At 38.1% G+C, this 15698-nt stretch overlaps 2 protein-coding genes across 2 annotated transcripts in view; one reads left to right on the top strand and one right to left on the bottom strand.

Annotated features, from left to right (window-relative positions):
- The window catches only part of LOC105624497 (importin-7), a 7722-nt gene extending 2790 nt beyond the window's left edge, over positions 1 to 4932 (bottom strand). Inside the window, exons 1-10 of the mRNA XM_012205857.1 lie at positions 4849 to 4932; positions 2733 to 2814; positions 2499 to 2649; positions 1897 to 2055; positions 1658 to 1814; positions 1140 to 1330; positions 852 to 1025; positions 621 to 766; positions 386 to 549; positions 128 to 247 (exon numbers count right to left, since the gene is read on the bottom strand). Coding sequence (XP_012061247.1) covers positions 128 to 247; positions 386 to 549; positions 621 to 766; positions 852 to 1025; positions 1140 to 1330; positions 1658 to 1814; positions 1897 to 2055; positions 2499 to 2649; positions 2733 to 2814; positions 4849 to 4932 — 1428 coding nt within the window. The remainder of the gene's footprint in view (positions 1 to 127; positions 248 to 385; positions 550 to 620; positions 767 to 851; positions 1026 to 1139; positions 1331 to 1657; positions 1815 to 1896; positions 2056 to 2498; positions 2650 to 2732; positions 2815 to 4848) is intronic.
- Positions 4933 to 7898: 2966 nt separating this feature from the next.
- Positions 7899 to 15470, top strand: LOC105624488 (tyrosine-protein kinase Abl). The gene is made up of 10 exons (XM_012205847.1): positions 7899 to 8025; positions 8859 to 9012; positions 9280 to 9389; positions 9511 to 10517; positions 10588 to 10843; positions 10937 to 11071; positions 11357 to 11492; positions 11572 to 11699; positions 12678 to 12889; positions 13152 to 15470. Exons 1-10 carry the CDS (start codon positions 7899 to 7901, stop codon positions 15468 to 15470), a joined length of 4584 nt encoding a protein of 1527 aa, XP_012061237.1.
- The last annotated feature ends 228 nt before the right edge of the window (positions 15471 to 15698 follow it).

Below are 15698 nucleotides of genomic sequence, written 5' to 3'. Positions count from 1 at the left end.
TACGTTACGTACTAGTATATATNTNTNTNTATATATATATATATNTATATATATATATATATATATATATATATATATATATATATATATATATAAAAATAATGTTTCTAATTATTGTCTTATTTACTCTCGCACGCATATGTCCATGAGGACTGTTGAATTCGGGAAATACGTATTGCAGTAACATTTTGTCCATTTGTTCCTTATAAACTTTCTTCTTCAATAAGACATCGGCTAAACTTCCAATCTAAATAATCATAATTTTACATGTTATGTTAACAATACACTAAACACATGTGCAAAAATAAATAATAAAAAATAATGTAGTATATATAGCCACATAAAAAAAATTAAAATATCGGACACATTCTGACTGATAACGCACCATATGTAATGCACCATCTTTTTGTCTTGGATCTGCATTTGGACTAGTTAACACTTCCAAACAGAACTGCATCGTTTTTTGTAGCATATCTTTTCGTTTTCTACATGCCGAATGCAACAAGGTTTGTGCTGCCGTAACCGGTGATACAAAATCTTCAAAAATATCTGAAAATACATTGATATTTCAAGCTCTCTATATATTTTAGATTAATGTGTTTTAATTAATTCAACTTTACCGAATTTTACTCTAATGTATTCGTACGGATCAGTATTCCACAATTCCTCATCTGCGGCAGAATATGAGAGAATGGGAAATAAAACATCACGTATAATCTCGAACATGTGAGGCTTCAAAAATTTCCAAGAAAATGCATGGCTCACACTAGAAAAGATTATCACGTTAATTAAACTTTGCTAAGTCTAAATAAAAAAAAAAAACCTTCATTTGTTAACATATAAATCCTTACCCCTGATTGATATAATTGATTGATTGCTGTATTACTCTAGGAGAGATATAAATTTTCCTACGATATTGATCCAAGATCTTTAAAAGAACTTCGAGAATACCGGCACTGAAGGTTTGCAAGTACCATTCGGAGAATTCTTTATACTCTTTGGTTACATTTCCTGGGCTACCGTATCTATAATTAACAGTGCAAAAATCAAAGAATGTAAATATCTTTTCACTTTCATTATTTTCAACTTCGTTATTTTTGTTTTTCGATCTTTCGATCATCATTAATGACTTTAATTACCTTTCGAACACTCTGTGTAAAATATGTAACGCCCACTTTTTACATTTCCACCATGGCAGTTCCACGCGTTCGTTATCATCAAGATCTGGATTATTAGTCTCTGGCGGTACAGGCCTATCAGCTATTTGTCTTATCACATCCATCCATTGTGAGAATACTTCTTTCGAAATAAGATCAAGAGGAAGTGTGTACTGCAGGAATAATCATTAGGTTTTAAGATACTTACTCTTTCAAGATCTATTGGTGAATTCGATCATTCATACTGAATCAATACACATTAAAAACTGTTTTGTATAAAATGTCTAAATGCAGTGACATCAATATAATCAACTGTGACAATTAAATAATACATATATATTCCATTAAATAATGTGACAATTATCATTATTGGGGTATGGGTACTGAATCAACCAAAATATTCAATTTAATTTTGCTAATTTCATGTATAGCAACTTTTAGTAACATTAATGCAAATAACCACCGAATTTACTACATTATACCTTTAAATCTTTGCATACCTGTGTAAGTGCAAAGAAAATTTTCAATATCTGTTTCTGAAGTAGAACGGACTGTTCAGATGAATCTGGCAATAAGCGTAATATCAATTGATAGATCATAGGGAGTAACAAATTCATTGCTTCATTTAATGGTCCCCTATCTTCTGCTTTCTTGTACCTAGTTTCAGGATAGAAGTATCGGAGCATTATAAAACTGTTTTCTACATAATGGAATACTAAAGGCATACAATAAAACATACTCGAAATTTTTAACAAGCTGTTGCAGCGCGAGGAGAACACCAGGCCAGCACGCAGCATCGGGATTTTGAAGATATATCGTAATTTTGTCCACTATTTGCGTCCATCTTCCAGGGAAGTCGTATTTAACTATATTACTGATGCAAACTGCTAATTGAATTCTAAACATACAATACAGATATGACAATTTTAATATGTACATTTATATCATTCTTTTACTTCAAAAGTTCACAATTCAACACAATTCAAAAAGTAATTTTTTAAAAATATTTACTATGAATTAAATAAACATTACTTATTAATCATCAAAAGCACAACTTAATTTCATTTTAAAAATCATCAAAATTGTCACAAAAAGATTTATTGTTTAAACAAACAATACACATCATCATTCAAAAAAAATTATTTTTTTTAAGGACTGCAAAATAAAAATGATAAAAATGATATTTGATGTTAAAAAAATATTCTTTTTGCAGGTATATTATTTGGTAAGAGAATTTTCTAAATAAAAAGTAATTTTTTCTTTTTTTTTAAATAATTTGATGTTGTTGCTTTTAAAATAAGAATTCGTTTTTTAAAATAATTAATACAAATCGCAACTTGCCTAATTAAGTCCGGGGCGTGTACCACGGCATCTACTATGGCATCACGTATCATTGCACGATCTTGCTCGTGAATACTAAATTCTATGGGCCCACTTTCAACTTCTTTATCAGCCCAGTGTGAAGTAATTAAATTTTTTAAATAAATTACACCTATAAAAATAACGAAATATTAAGCCTCGTAATTTATTATTTGTTTTCAGTATTACATAAAAGAATCACAAATAAATATTTACCAGCTTGTCTAACAGGCATATCGACTTCATTTGACATTACTACCTGCAATAGCGTCGGTGCAAAACCAATAATTTTGTGAATCTGAAAAATTTAAACACACACACACACACACACACACACACACACATAGATTTATTGTTTATAATAACATTGTCGCATTATTGCTTTGATGCTACAATTCTACTCATGGTAACTTATAGAATATACAGAATGCGTAAACAACAGATAGCATGAACTAACACATAATTGTGTTCTCTGCAGCTGAACTACTGCACATTCATTATACTTAAAATAAAATAAATATATATTTAAAGTTTGGCGAAAGCTAGAAAGTAGTTCAGTAGAGAACAGGCTCTGTTTTTTATAATTGAATTAGTACATACTCTATATACTTAATAAAAACCTATTCTTTTTAACTAAATTTTATGCATGGCTTGTCTTTTCTTTTTTATTTTCTACCATAAGAGAAAAGGAAGCAAGGTAAATGGTAGCAAGAAACAAAAAATCCATTTTCTCTGTTTCTGTTAGACTGTAATGGAACTATCTTTTGCCAAATATCAAACATATACTTGTCTCACTTTAAATTCCAAAAATGTACTTCAATCCAGTCACAAAAAACAAACCTAAAGATTTAGTACAATTCATGCCCATTTCCACCAATGTAGATTAACTTTAATCTTGGTTCAACTTACTCTTTGTCTTTTTTTAATCTTTAGGTCCAGTTCCACCTCATGGTTAACTCTTAACTGAAGTTCAACTTGTTTCTTATCTCTTTCCAATTAAAGAATTGGAAAGAGATAATGAATAAGTTGAATCTTGATTAAAACCGTGAATTGGAACTGGGCTTTAGAAATAGAAAAAGACGAAGAGTAAGTTGAACCAAGATTAAAGTTACAATCTACATTGGTGGAAATGAGCATCAGTGCAGCAACAGAGGTTTAATTTTTATAACTGAATCCTCTTTATATCCTATTTGATATTTGACAAAAATGAGATGGAAAGTTCTAACATTACTGCAGTGCAATAAAAAAAAACCTAAAGTGAGATAAGTGAGATAAATATATTTCAATATTTATAAGAATGAAAAGGAAAATTCTAGTATAGTTCAGTGCAGTAATAAAAAAATCTAATGTATGAACTTAAGCCTGCAGCACACAATGCTCGTTTTTTTGCTTGTTGGATTGGTAGTTTGGAATCTAGTCATCGTATTGGCTGCAATACCAGCATTGCCAATACGATGGCAAGATTTTAATCCAGCTCGAAATCCAGCAAGAAAAGCCTGTGCTGCAGGCTTTAGGATCATAATTTTAGGAACATCATTGTCATTATCATTACTATGATATTACCGTTATTCTATAGGCTCGTAATTTATAGAGCATTTAGAAGCATTTAGAACATGAATAACAGATAGCATATACATAACACATATATATTTAAAGTATATTTAAAGTATATAAAAATAACATGCTAGCAATATATAATACAGATTGCAAAATTACAGATCATGTTGGGATAATTTCATTGAACAATACGGCGCGTTAACACGCAACATGAAAGACATAACTGATCCATATGATCTCGAGAATTATATATACCACGTCGAGGGTCAAAGGAGTGCAGGCGCTCCGAGAATATCTCCTCGCGCGAGGAGAGGTTAATGAGCGCGAGCATAGGTCCGCGTGGGTCCGAAAGTCCAGCTAAAATTCATCCTAAAACTCGGACAAAAGGTATCCCCTTTGCGATCTCGCCGACCTTTTTCTCGTTGGACCGAGCTTGTCGCGATTGCTTCATCACCAAGAAGAAACGAAGTCTGTCGAAAAAAAGATCCCCTTCCCCCTTTCCAGCGGCGGCGGGAACAATGATGAGCACGCCGGCATTATTCTCTTGGCAAGAACGCGTTTCCTGGTTTCACATATGCAAAATCGGAAACGAGGATCGACACGAGACGAGGCCACATGTGCTAGAGATTCTCGGAAGCTTGTCCTCTCCCTCTTTCTTTCTCTCTCTCCAACCCTCGCACACGCACATTCTTTCTCGCTCACTCCTTTAACCTTCCGCCGGGTAAAATCGCACAAGCACGTTTTCTCTTCTAAATTCGCTCGCGAATTTCCATACCTGGTTGAGCTGTCCCTCTGCTTCCTTTTGCTGCGCGGGATCGATCGTCGCCCGCAACAGCTCGGTGAGCTTACGCGCGTCCATCGCTCCGGGCCGCCTCAGCTCGTCTTGTATTAATTAGACGCCTGAATTTTTGCGAATCGAATATCCCAGCACCAGACTTGACCCGGCGCATTCACCTCGCACTGCTTGCTCCTTGCCTGGCCTGGCCCAGTGCAGTCACGTGACACAACAACATGGCGGCGTGGATAAGCTTTTGAATCGTCGCATCCGGTCGTGAAGTATGCATCTCGTGAGATGCGACCCCTCTCCCCCCAACCCATTGTACTTGATTATGCGTCGATGCAATGAACATCGCCTTAAAGCTCGATTCCATCAATGGTTGCATAAATGCATTCAGCAGAGAAAACAACCTTATAATTGTTGTAAAATTCTTTAATATGATTATTAGTTTATATATTTATAGAGTATTCGATTTGCTAACTCTCGACTCCAAGTCCATGATCTGCTGTTTTTAGCTGCAAAAAAGAAGCTAAACTATACAAGAAAATTGTACAGCCAAATGGCTGCGTTCGGTAATCACATTACAGATTCGGTTACGGTTACAGTTGCTGATTGATTCTATTTTAGTTAATTTAGTTTTTATTGAAAAGACAACTTAAAAAAAAGACACCTTTTCATCATCTTTCTATGGTTGTCGTTTTCGTAAAGCAAAAAGTCTACTAGAGGCTTCCCATTTGGTCGAAATCATCGCCATTTTAAAGTCAATATTACATCCGTTTTTTGTCGTACGACGAATTTTTTAAGCGTTTTAATTGGCTGCAAGATAGAGAGGATCTCGGATCTTTGTCCTACAGCCAATTGACAGGCTTGAAAAATTTGCCGTATGACAAAAAACGCATGTAATATTGATCTAACAGCGAATGCCAAAACACCAAAGATTTGTTCGCATCTCATGCTCTGACCTGCTCTAAAATGTTCCTACTATATATATTTACTTACTCTAACGTGCTCGTTAAAATGAGTAAAAACTATAACAAGAATCAATTTACTTAAAAGAAAAAAATAAGCTAAACTAATCCGAAAAACATTCATTGTAAGTTTCAAAAACCAGTAAAATAAACAGGAGCTCTATTCTGGAAAAGAAACGTAAATGAAAAATTAGGAAAATATTATAATATATGTAACGTATACTGTAGTATTTCCCTAGACTTTCGTATAAGTTTTCAAGAATAGACCTGATAGTGCGATACTGGGCTCTTATTCTTGAGAAGTATCGCATGCGTAAAACTAAATATTATAATATATGTTACATATACTATAGCATTTCTCTAGTTTTTCGTATATGATATTTTTCAAGAATAGGGACCCTAGCTGACAGCATCGCAGCCAATACGTTGGCAAGATTCTAATCTAGTTAGCAATCCAGCAGGAAAATAAGCATCGTGTGCCGCTTTAGGGTATATTCGCACAAATTTGCATAGTCGCATAAACATATGCATGAAGAAAATTGTCCAATTACATTTTACGTGTTTTTTAAAAGAAATGTGGATAATTTTCTTTATGCATACATTTATGCAAATTTGTGTGGATATAGCCTTAGAGCGGAATCTATGGAAGTTGCTCAAGATTCGAGATGGTCTTAAGTTAGTGCATGAACTAATCAGAGAGCCATATTAGCATCTTGCTTGAGCTTAAGAATGGATGGATTCTGCTTAATTTCAACGATGCATTAAAACATATACATTATATGTGTATTTAATTAATCATTATGATGTATACCAATTTGATATATCATTGGCTGCGTTTAGCGGACTCAACAATTGAATGGGCGTTCACTATTATTGGTGTATTCTTTTAGATCATTCAATTAACATTTTAGATCTGAAAGAATATATCAATAGCGCTCCCTCAACCGTTGAGTCCGCTGAACGTAGCCATTCTTTAAATACATTGCTGAAATTAAAATAATTTAATAGAAAGTTACTAGTTAGTACGTTATTATTAAGGTGTACACGATATAAACTAGTCCTCTGTGTTGTTGGCTAAGTAGTCAGGAGCCTTAAAGAAATAGATATATGTATAATTAGAAAGAAAAAAAGTTTATTATTCGCGTTGCATGTTCTAATAAGCTCCAACATGTTCTATTCGCCCACTTCAATAGGACTTCAATAGGAACATGTTAGTGGAAACACGAATTATCTAAAGAAAAAAGATCCATCCATCTTACCAAAAAAGAAAGAAAGTACATACAAAATTGACTGCGAAAGACTGAGACAACTCTTTAAATTGAGCTCACAGCCTTATGATTGGTCGGTTTTCCCATATTCTTTTGCAGTCCTTCGTCTAAATTCTTATTCTCTTTTCCAGTCATTTCTAGTTGCGTCGCGTTAAATCTTTCGCACTAAAAACAAGATAAATGTAAATCAAGCATCGCAAGAGAAAAAAAAGAAAAAAGGTCGTCCAACCGGGAAAAAAAGAAAAACTGAACCAATAAAAAATTTGATTATGAATAAAGCGATTATCGGCAGTTCGCGACAGCTCGATATCTATACACGCGGACGATAACAGACTCGGAATTAGGAGCGTGTGAACGAGGGCACCGTGGAAGGCACCGTGGAGGGCATCGCATGAGAACCCGCCCAGCGTCGTGCTGCCGCACAGCAATGCATCGACAAACTAAATAATCGACGTCAAAAGCTGTCAAATATGGCGAGAGGCAGCGAGAGAGAGCGATAATTGACATGTAAAAATGTGAATGGCCCCGCCGCGGCCCGCACTGTGATCTGCGCTTCGATCGGGTGGGTGGGTCGCGCGCTCGTGGCCGACGCGGTGTCCTCGCACGCGTGAATCCGGGCTCACGCGGACGACGGCGACGACGACAACGACGATCGACGACGATGTCGGGCCCGTCGCCGGCGCCTGTCGAATGCCGGAAGTGAAGTGTTCCTCGGCGCGACCGCGAGGGCAGTCCGAACCAGGAGCCAGACAGGCCTCTACACGCAGACCCGGGAAGGAGGGGCATGGTATGGTAATCAGCGGACAAAGCTATGGGCGCTCAACAGACCAAGGACAGGGTGATCCCCGCCGGGTCCACCGTGCGACAAACACGCAAACAGCCCAGAAACCTCAAAGATACGCGCGTTATAGGCTCTAACATATTCACCGAGCACAGCGGTGAGAACACACGTCCCTATCGTTCTGTCTTGCTCCTAGACTCCTGAACTCCTAAAGTAGTCTCCTTGAACACATTCCATTGGATGTCCATGTTGAGGCACGATGCTTTTGCAACTCATGCTGGAATTGGCATGCTTCTCCTGTGGCATGTTTTAACACTGTTGTGCTTTCATGACTTGACATAATATGATGTAGTATCTTTATAAACTAATAGCTTTATAGACTAATAGCAATGATAAGAAAGTAGAACTTAGAAATAATCTAAAGGTCTGTCTTTTATAGCTAATATAGTATTCATTTTTGGCTTAAAGTGATATATGTTTAAGATTTGAATAAAACGAGAAGAAAAATCTTAGTGTAAGAGTAAAAAACAAACCTCGAGATTTATTTTTTTTTACTGCATTAGACTATAGTGAAACTTTCTTTATTGCTTTCACCAAATTTCAAACATGTACCTATCTTGTTTTAAATATAGGAAATGTACATTAGTTATAAAGAAATATCTCTAATTTTGCGATGTTTTCTAACATATAAATTAATGTTTATATTGGCATATGTTGTCTGAATTAATAGTTATTACTGACTAAATAAGAGTTTTGCAATGTATAAGCATGTATGTTATGGAAAAAAAGATAAAAAAATATCTATATGAAGATTCATAGTGACTAGTTAATCATTCTTATTGTATTATGTTACTTTGAATGTAATTATGAGATTTTCCAACATCTTGCATTATTATATAAGCAAAGAGCTGCTTTGAGATTATCAGTACTAGAAGTTTTCCTTTGGATACATTGAAGGTTACATAGAAGATTGTTTTTTATCTTTTACAGAGGCACTTTTGCAAAGTAGACCTCTACCTCACATTCCAGCATTGCCAGAAGGTGATCCTCCGAGTGGTTCTAGTGTTCAATCAATTTCACAGCAAGCTAACATTCAACAGCACGCCAGTGTGTCTGCTAGCGGACTTCTTGAAGCAGCAAATAGGTCAGTTTCACTGTTTAAAGTCTGAAGGACATATGTCGTGCTTATATAATAGCTGTTTTATCTATTTTTATATAAGGTCAGACTATAAAAGACTCTTATATAAATTATCTTTAATATATAATAGGAAGATAGGGAGATCTTTATTACATAGATTTGCTTTTTTTATATACTTCTATTTATAAGATATAGAATCTTGAATATAAAAGATGTTATCTTTATATCACCTATTATTGAGTTCTAGAAATAATATTTTCCATTTTTATGCAGATGGACTAGCAAGGAAAACCTCTTAGCACAAGAGGAAGATGATCCTCAATTATTTGTCGCCTTGTATGATTTTCAAGCTGGTGGGGAGAATCAACTTAGTTTGAAAAAGGGTATTAAATTTATCTTTCATTAAACATTACATAAAGATTTCATCAAATTTTAAAACGTAAATGTTGATTTTTTTATAAGTATAACATAGTTTAAATGTTATTCTTTAATTTTTCTAAACAGGTGAACAAGTACGTATCCTAAGTTATAATAAAAGCGGAGAATGGTGCGAGGCTCATTCGAGCTCTGGGCAAGTGGGATGGGTACCATCAAATTATGTTACACCTGTGAATTCCTTAGAAAAGCACTCTTGGTACCATGGGAGGATATCTAGGAATGCTGCAGAGTATCTGCTGAGTTCAGGGATAAACGGTAGTTTTCTTGTACGGGAATCGGAAAGCAGTCCCGGACAACGTAGCATCTCTTTGAGATACGAGGGTCGAGTGTATCACTATAGGATCAACGAAGATAGCGAAGGAAAGATGTTTGTCACAACGGAAAGCAAATTCAACACGTTGGCTGAGTTAGTGCATCATCATTCAATGCTTGCCGATGGCCTTATAACGCAACTGCTTTATCCTGCACCAAAGCATAATAAGCCTACTGTCTTCCCTTTAAGTCCGGAGCCGGACGAATGGGAGATTAACAGGACGGACATAGTAATGAGACATAAGTTAGGAGGTGGCCAATACGGTGATGTATATGAAGCAGTCTGGAAGAGATACAATATGACCGTAGCGGTTAAAACACTGAAGGAGGATACGATGGCATTGAAGGATTTTCTAGAGGAAGCGGCTATCATGAAGGAAATGAAACACCGAAATCTGGTACAATTACTTGGAGTTTGTACACGTGAACCACCGTTCTACATCATCACGGAATTCATGAGCAAAGGAAATCTCCTAGATTACCTGCGAAACGAGAGTAAGCATCAGATTAACGCTGTAGTTCTGATGCATATGGCTACACAGATTGCGAGCGGCATGAGTTATTTAGAGAGTAGAAACTTCATTCATCGCGACCTGGCGGCCAGGAATTGTCTGGTTGGCGAAAACCATCTTGTTAAGGTTGCAGATTTCGGTCTAGCTCGTCTTATGAGAGACGATACGTACACAGCCCATGCAGGGGCGAAATTTCCTATAAAATGGACTGCACCAGAAGGTTTAGCATATAATAAATTCTCCACAAAGGTACAAAGATCGTTAAGAAATATAATTATTACGTTATTGGATTACGAATAATGATAATTGATTTTTACAGTCTGATGTATGGGCATTCGGTATCTTATTATGGGAGATTGCCACTTATGGAATGTCTCCTTATCCTGGTGTCGATCTAACGGACGTTTATCACATGTTGGAAAAAGGCTATCGAATGGAATGTCCTCCCGGTTGTCCAACAAAAGTTTATGATCTGATGCGTCAGTGCTGGCAATGGTCAGCGGCAGAACGGCCAACTTTTAAGGAAATACACCTTTCATTAGAAAATATGTTTCAAGAATCTAGTATTACCGAAGGTAAATGGATTATTTTAGATTAGAGTATTAACTAATTGTATTTTTTATAAAAAAATTATGTTCTTATTATAATATGTTCCTGCAATATTGCAGAGGTAGAGAAGCAACTTCAAGGTGGGGGAGAAATTCCATTGCTAGCATACAAAAAATCGCAGACTGGAAGTACAGGAAATATACATGGACTTGTTCTTGTATCCGAGCAATTATCTTCTTCCGGCATAACGCAAGGTAATATTTAATGTTGATAATGACTCAACCATGTGACGCGTTTTACATTGAAATAAAAAAGTGTGAATTGTAATGTTTTTGTATAATTAAAAAAGATAGTTCAAATTTGATCTTTCTAAATTTTAATATATTTCAAAGAATATTGAAATTTTAATTTTATTGCTTCTGATATTCTTTTCTTTAAATATTAGAATATAATTTTTGTTTTTACATTATATAGAAAATTATCTAATATAGCATATTATTTATCTAAAATATTTATTCGGCAAAATATATTTTATGTAGAAGGAGCCAGCTCGGTCACCAAATTAAGTACTTTTATGGGAGGTTTGTCAAGTAGGAGTAATAGTAATATGGTTCAAATGCGAAGATCTACCAATAAAAAAGGAAAACAGGCGCCAGCACCTCCTAAGCGAACAAGGTACTTACATTTTTTTTTCTCCTATAAAACATACAATCATAATTCGGTATATAACAAAACTATTTATCTTCTGTGACAGTTTGCTATCATCGTGCAGTTCTTTTCGAGATTCTGCCTATCAAGAACAAGATCAACAAAATGTTGAAGTGAGCACTATGACGCTTGACGATGGCACAGATCTAAATGGTATTGATAAAATTTTTGAAGGTATTCCACTATATCAAATTAAGTGTAATGATGAATGCACGAATGCTGCTTCCATTTGATTTCTTTTGTTAACTTTCAGTTGACTTTAAGTTTAATTTTGATATGCATCTCCGCCTACAGTGATTTACGGCTTCATGAATGTGGGTCATTCTCCTCGAGCCAGTATGTATACTTGAATGTTAAATACACGCCGAATACTAATTTCCGGTATAATAGTACTTGGATATATATTTTATTAATGCATACTCTCGAGCGTCTGCATCTCGTACATAGTCAGTACATCGTACTGTTAATTGTAGCTACAGTTCTTCGTTCCCACTTATACGAATAGGGAACGATACTTTACATATGTTATCTATCATACTGACAATGAGTTACAAACCCAACAGGTTCCATGTTAGGTACTCATGCATGATATTTGTTTTTGCAGAGGTACAAGTAGAACGTCGTTTTTCCTTTTTGGTTTTAGATTTCTAGATATGTATCATTTTGATTTCTCGTTTAATTATTCTCATTCTAAAGATTGAGATTCAACTGCGCAAGAGGCGTATTATTTCGTCGATTTTATCATCGTATAAAATTCAACTGTGTTCAAGCAGTGTTACGTGAGTTTACTGAGCTTCTTATTCATACATATATCACAAAAAATCATTCAGAAAACTAGCACACGTCATATACCATTTCTCACTTTCACTGATTGTTTATTGTCAACGACATCACTCTTATCTAACTAATAGAATTACAATGTACACAATTTAAGGATCTGCTGTTAATTGAATGTCGATTAAAGGAGAATGACCCTAGGATGAATGGAGTGTGATTAGAAAGTAAAGCAGAGAATAAGATTGATAGGCGCCGCAAATATTCTTTTCTTAGCTTTCCTCCAGAAATGTCTATAACGCGTTGTGCTTACAATATGCTGGAGAGATACCTTAGCTATAGATTATATACAGTACACCTTATTAAATGGCGACTCAGGTATCACACGTGATCTCGTGACAATGGCTACACAGTCAATTACTACAGGAGGTTGCGATATGGACGACGACGGAGATGGGTCGCAAGGGACAGCAGAACATAACTTTGTTCCTCAACCGTCAACCTCGCCGGAACCAGTATCCAACTTACCATGCAATCAGAAACAAATTAAATCTCGACCTTACACGTCTAAGGAAGTACTGCCTCAGAAGGTACAATGATCTTACGTTGAGCGGCCACAATTTCAAAGCTATATAAATACTAGAACTAAATACACAGAAACAATACCTTCTTTACCCGTGTATGACATTAAATATTACCAGATACTGTAATGATAATATTTCTGTATGTTTGTGTTAAGAATCTCAAAGTAAAGTCCGTTTCGATGGTAAATGCATTTAGCACTGCTTGAATAACTTACGTTGTTTGATTCGAAGAAGCGATTCCGCGATTTAGAATAAAAATCTATTTCAGCTAGTCCACGTGGGTGCGCTGGAGGTGCAAAATGTTAAGAGGGCGATCAACCGCTACGGCACTCTGCCAAAAGGAGCCAGAATTGGGGCATATTTGGAATCCCTACGACAAAGCGGTATGCCGCCGAATCAAGAGAACGTTGCCACATCCTCTTTATCCAATGCAGTCATAGAACAGCAGCAGCAGGACATTATCACCGCGAACGTTGTTGACGTGATCCCGCAGCACCGTTCCCTTTCACCTCGTCAGAACAATTTACGCAGTCAACCACAGATGACGCGTAGCAACTCTTCGAGCGGAGTGGTGAATACTTATCAGCCGCCGAATTCACCTCGCAGCCGTGCCGTAGGTATTAGGAAGACTAATACGGAGAGTATTGGCTTGCGAACTTTTCGAGTGCCGAACAATTCCAGCTTCCGTACCGCCAGTCCATCGAGATCAGTTCAGCCAACTCTGGCTGATCTGGAGTTTCCACCACCACCGGTGGATCTACCACCTCCTCCGGACGAAACTTTTGATCATTGTGAATTGCCACCACCTGTCACAACAGCGTCACCATGCGAGACATCCTCTTCTCACACGAAGATAGCGAGCTCGCCAGTCGGCCTTAGGAAAGTGAAAGCAGAATGGCGGAGCAAAGACGAGATCAGCGATCACGATCAGGACGATAGACATAATGATGTGAGAAACGCGGAGCCATCAGTGAAGGAGGCTAGTTCGCGATTCGGCGTGAATCTGCGACGCCGGGAAACGACTACCGGCGATGCGCATTGCGGTAGCGGCGGCGGCATTGGTAAGTCCGCGGAGGAGAAGAAATTAGTTTATAGACCAAAGGAAACGACGAGCAGTGGCACGATCAAAACGGAATCATTGGATGCGACGATCGTGGCACCCGAGGAAGCGCCACCGCCGCCTCCACCACCGCCGCCGCCTATCGACGGTGCCGTAATCGGAATCGGTACCACCGACCCCTTTGAGTCCAAACCCGGCATGAAGGAGATGCTGGAGCTCAAGCTGATCAACGAGATCAAGCAGAGTGCAGATATGAAACACGGTGGTACCGGCTTCGCGAAGAAGACTGGTAGCGTCGCTAGTAGCAATGCGCCTCTGTCAGCGGCACCGCTCGACCCGGCGTCGCAGCTTCTATCCGAGTTGTGCGCCAGCTTCAGCATGGATTCCGCCAATAAGCAGCATATCGTCCCGAGCGAGTACGCGATCTCGATGTTGAAAAGCAACGATGTGTCCAATGTTCAGGAACATGTTCACACGAACATGCCGGGCGCGCACATTGAGAGAAGCAGTGGCTACAAGGAGATCTCGATGACCTCGCCAATTACGGAAAGTCATATATTGAGTGCTGCTAGCGTAGGTTTCAAATTGAAGAAGGTAGACAAGAGAAGTAATCCACAGAGAGAAGAAAATCCGGACGGTCAAATAATCGACTTCAAGGCTCGGTTGCGAAAGGTGGATAAGGATACTGACAAGGAGAGGGCCGTGGCGGACGAGAGAAGCAAGTCGTCGCGTTTCGACGACTGCACACAGGGAAGTAATGTCGCGGATTCGGCGGATTCGTCGTCTGGCGTGGATGATGCGAACGATGACAAGCGCCGCAGCACCGGCAGTATTAGTAGCCTAAAAAAATTGTGGGAGAACAAAGAGGCTTCTTGTGATAACCAACCACTTAGTCCTAAATTAAATGTGAGAGGGGCGAGTAGCAAACAGGATGTCGGTGACATTGCGAGCGAGGACTCTCCAGAGGATCATAGCGGTGCCTCGACCAGAAGCTCAACCAGCAAAAGCGATCCGCGAATATGGCCTCCCACCTCATCCTCAGTAACTTTGGAAATGGAAAAGCCGATCGTACCAGCCAAACCGTTGAAACCACTCGGACCCTCCAGCAAACATTTTGGTTCCTCGATATACGCCACGCCGAATTGCAACAAATCGTCGCAGAACGACGATGATAGCAGCAAGCAGACTAGCGGCGAAATGACGAAAGGGGCGAAGCATAGCGTGATGGAAATCTCGAACGTTATAGAAAACAGCATTCTGAATTTGAAGGGTAGTCCTACCATAGTTATGGCCAGCTGGCTGCAGCTTTCCGACAAAGTCGGCCTGCTTCACGGCATGTGCGTCAACCTGACGGACACGGCGATCGCGCCGCATGCGAGATTCCAATTCCGCGATCTGCTCACCCGACTCGAGCTGCAGGCGAGGCAGCTGCGAGCTGCCGGCACACGCAACATCACCGAGAACACGAGACTCTTGTGTGATGTGCAGAATACGATAAAGGACGTGATAAACACGGTGCAGAGGTAAAGCCGCACCGGGCCGGCTGAAAAATCAAAACGAGCATCTCGCCCTGCGAGTTTTCCCTGCACTCCACCGCCCTACCCCTGTGATGTACCCCGATCGCAGAAGTCATCACTCTCGTCCCTCCTATCTCTTTCTCTCTCTATCTCGCATTCGCATGTGGACGTATAGTATACATATAAATTTATATAAATATATATCTAAGTCACTAAGTAAGGTTTTATCAAGGAATGA

The sequence above is a fragment of the Atta cephalotes genome (genome assembly GCF_000143395.1).
Source record: "Atta cephalotes unplaced genomic scaffold scaffold00080, whole genome shotgun sequence".
Lineage (NCBI taxonomy): Eukaryota > Metazoa > Arthropoda > Insecta > Hymenoptera > Formicidae > Atta > Atta cephalotes.
Note: the sequence above shows the minus strand (reverse complement) of the source record. Positions and strands in the feature narration are given on the sequence as shown.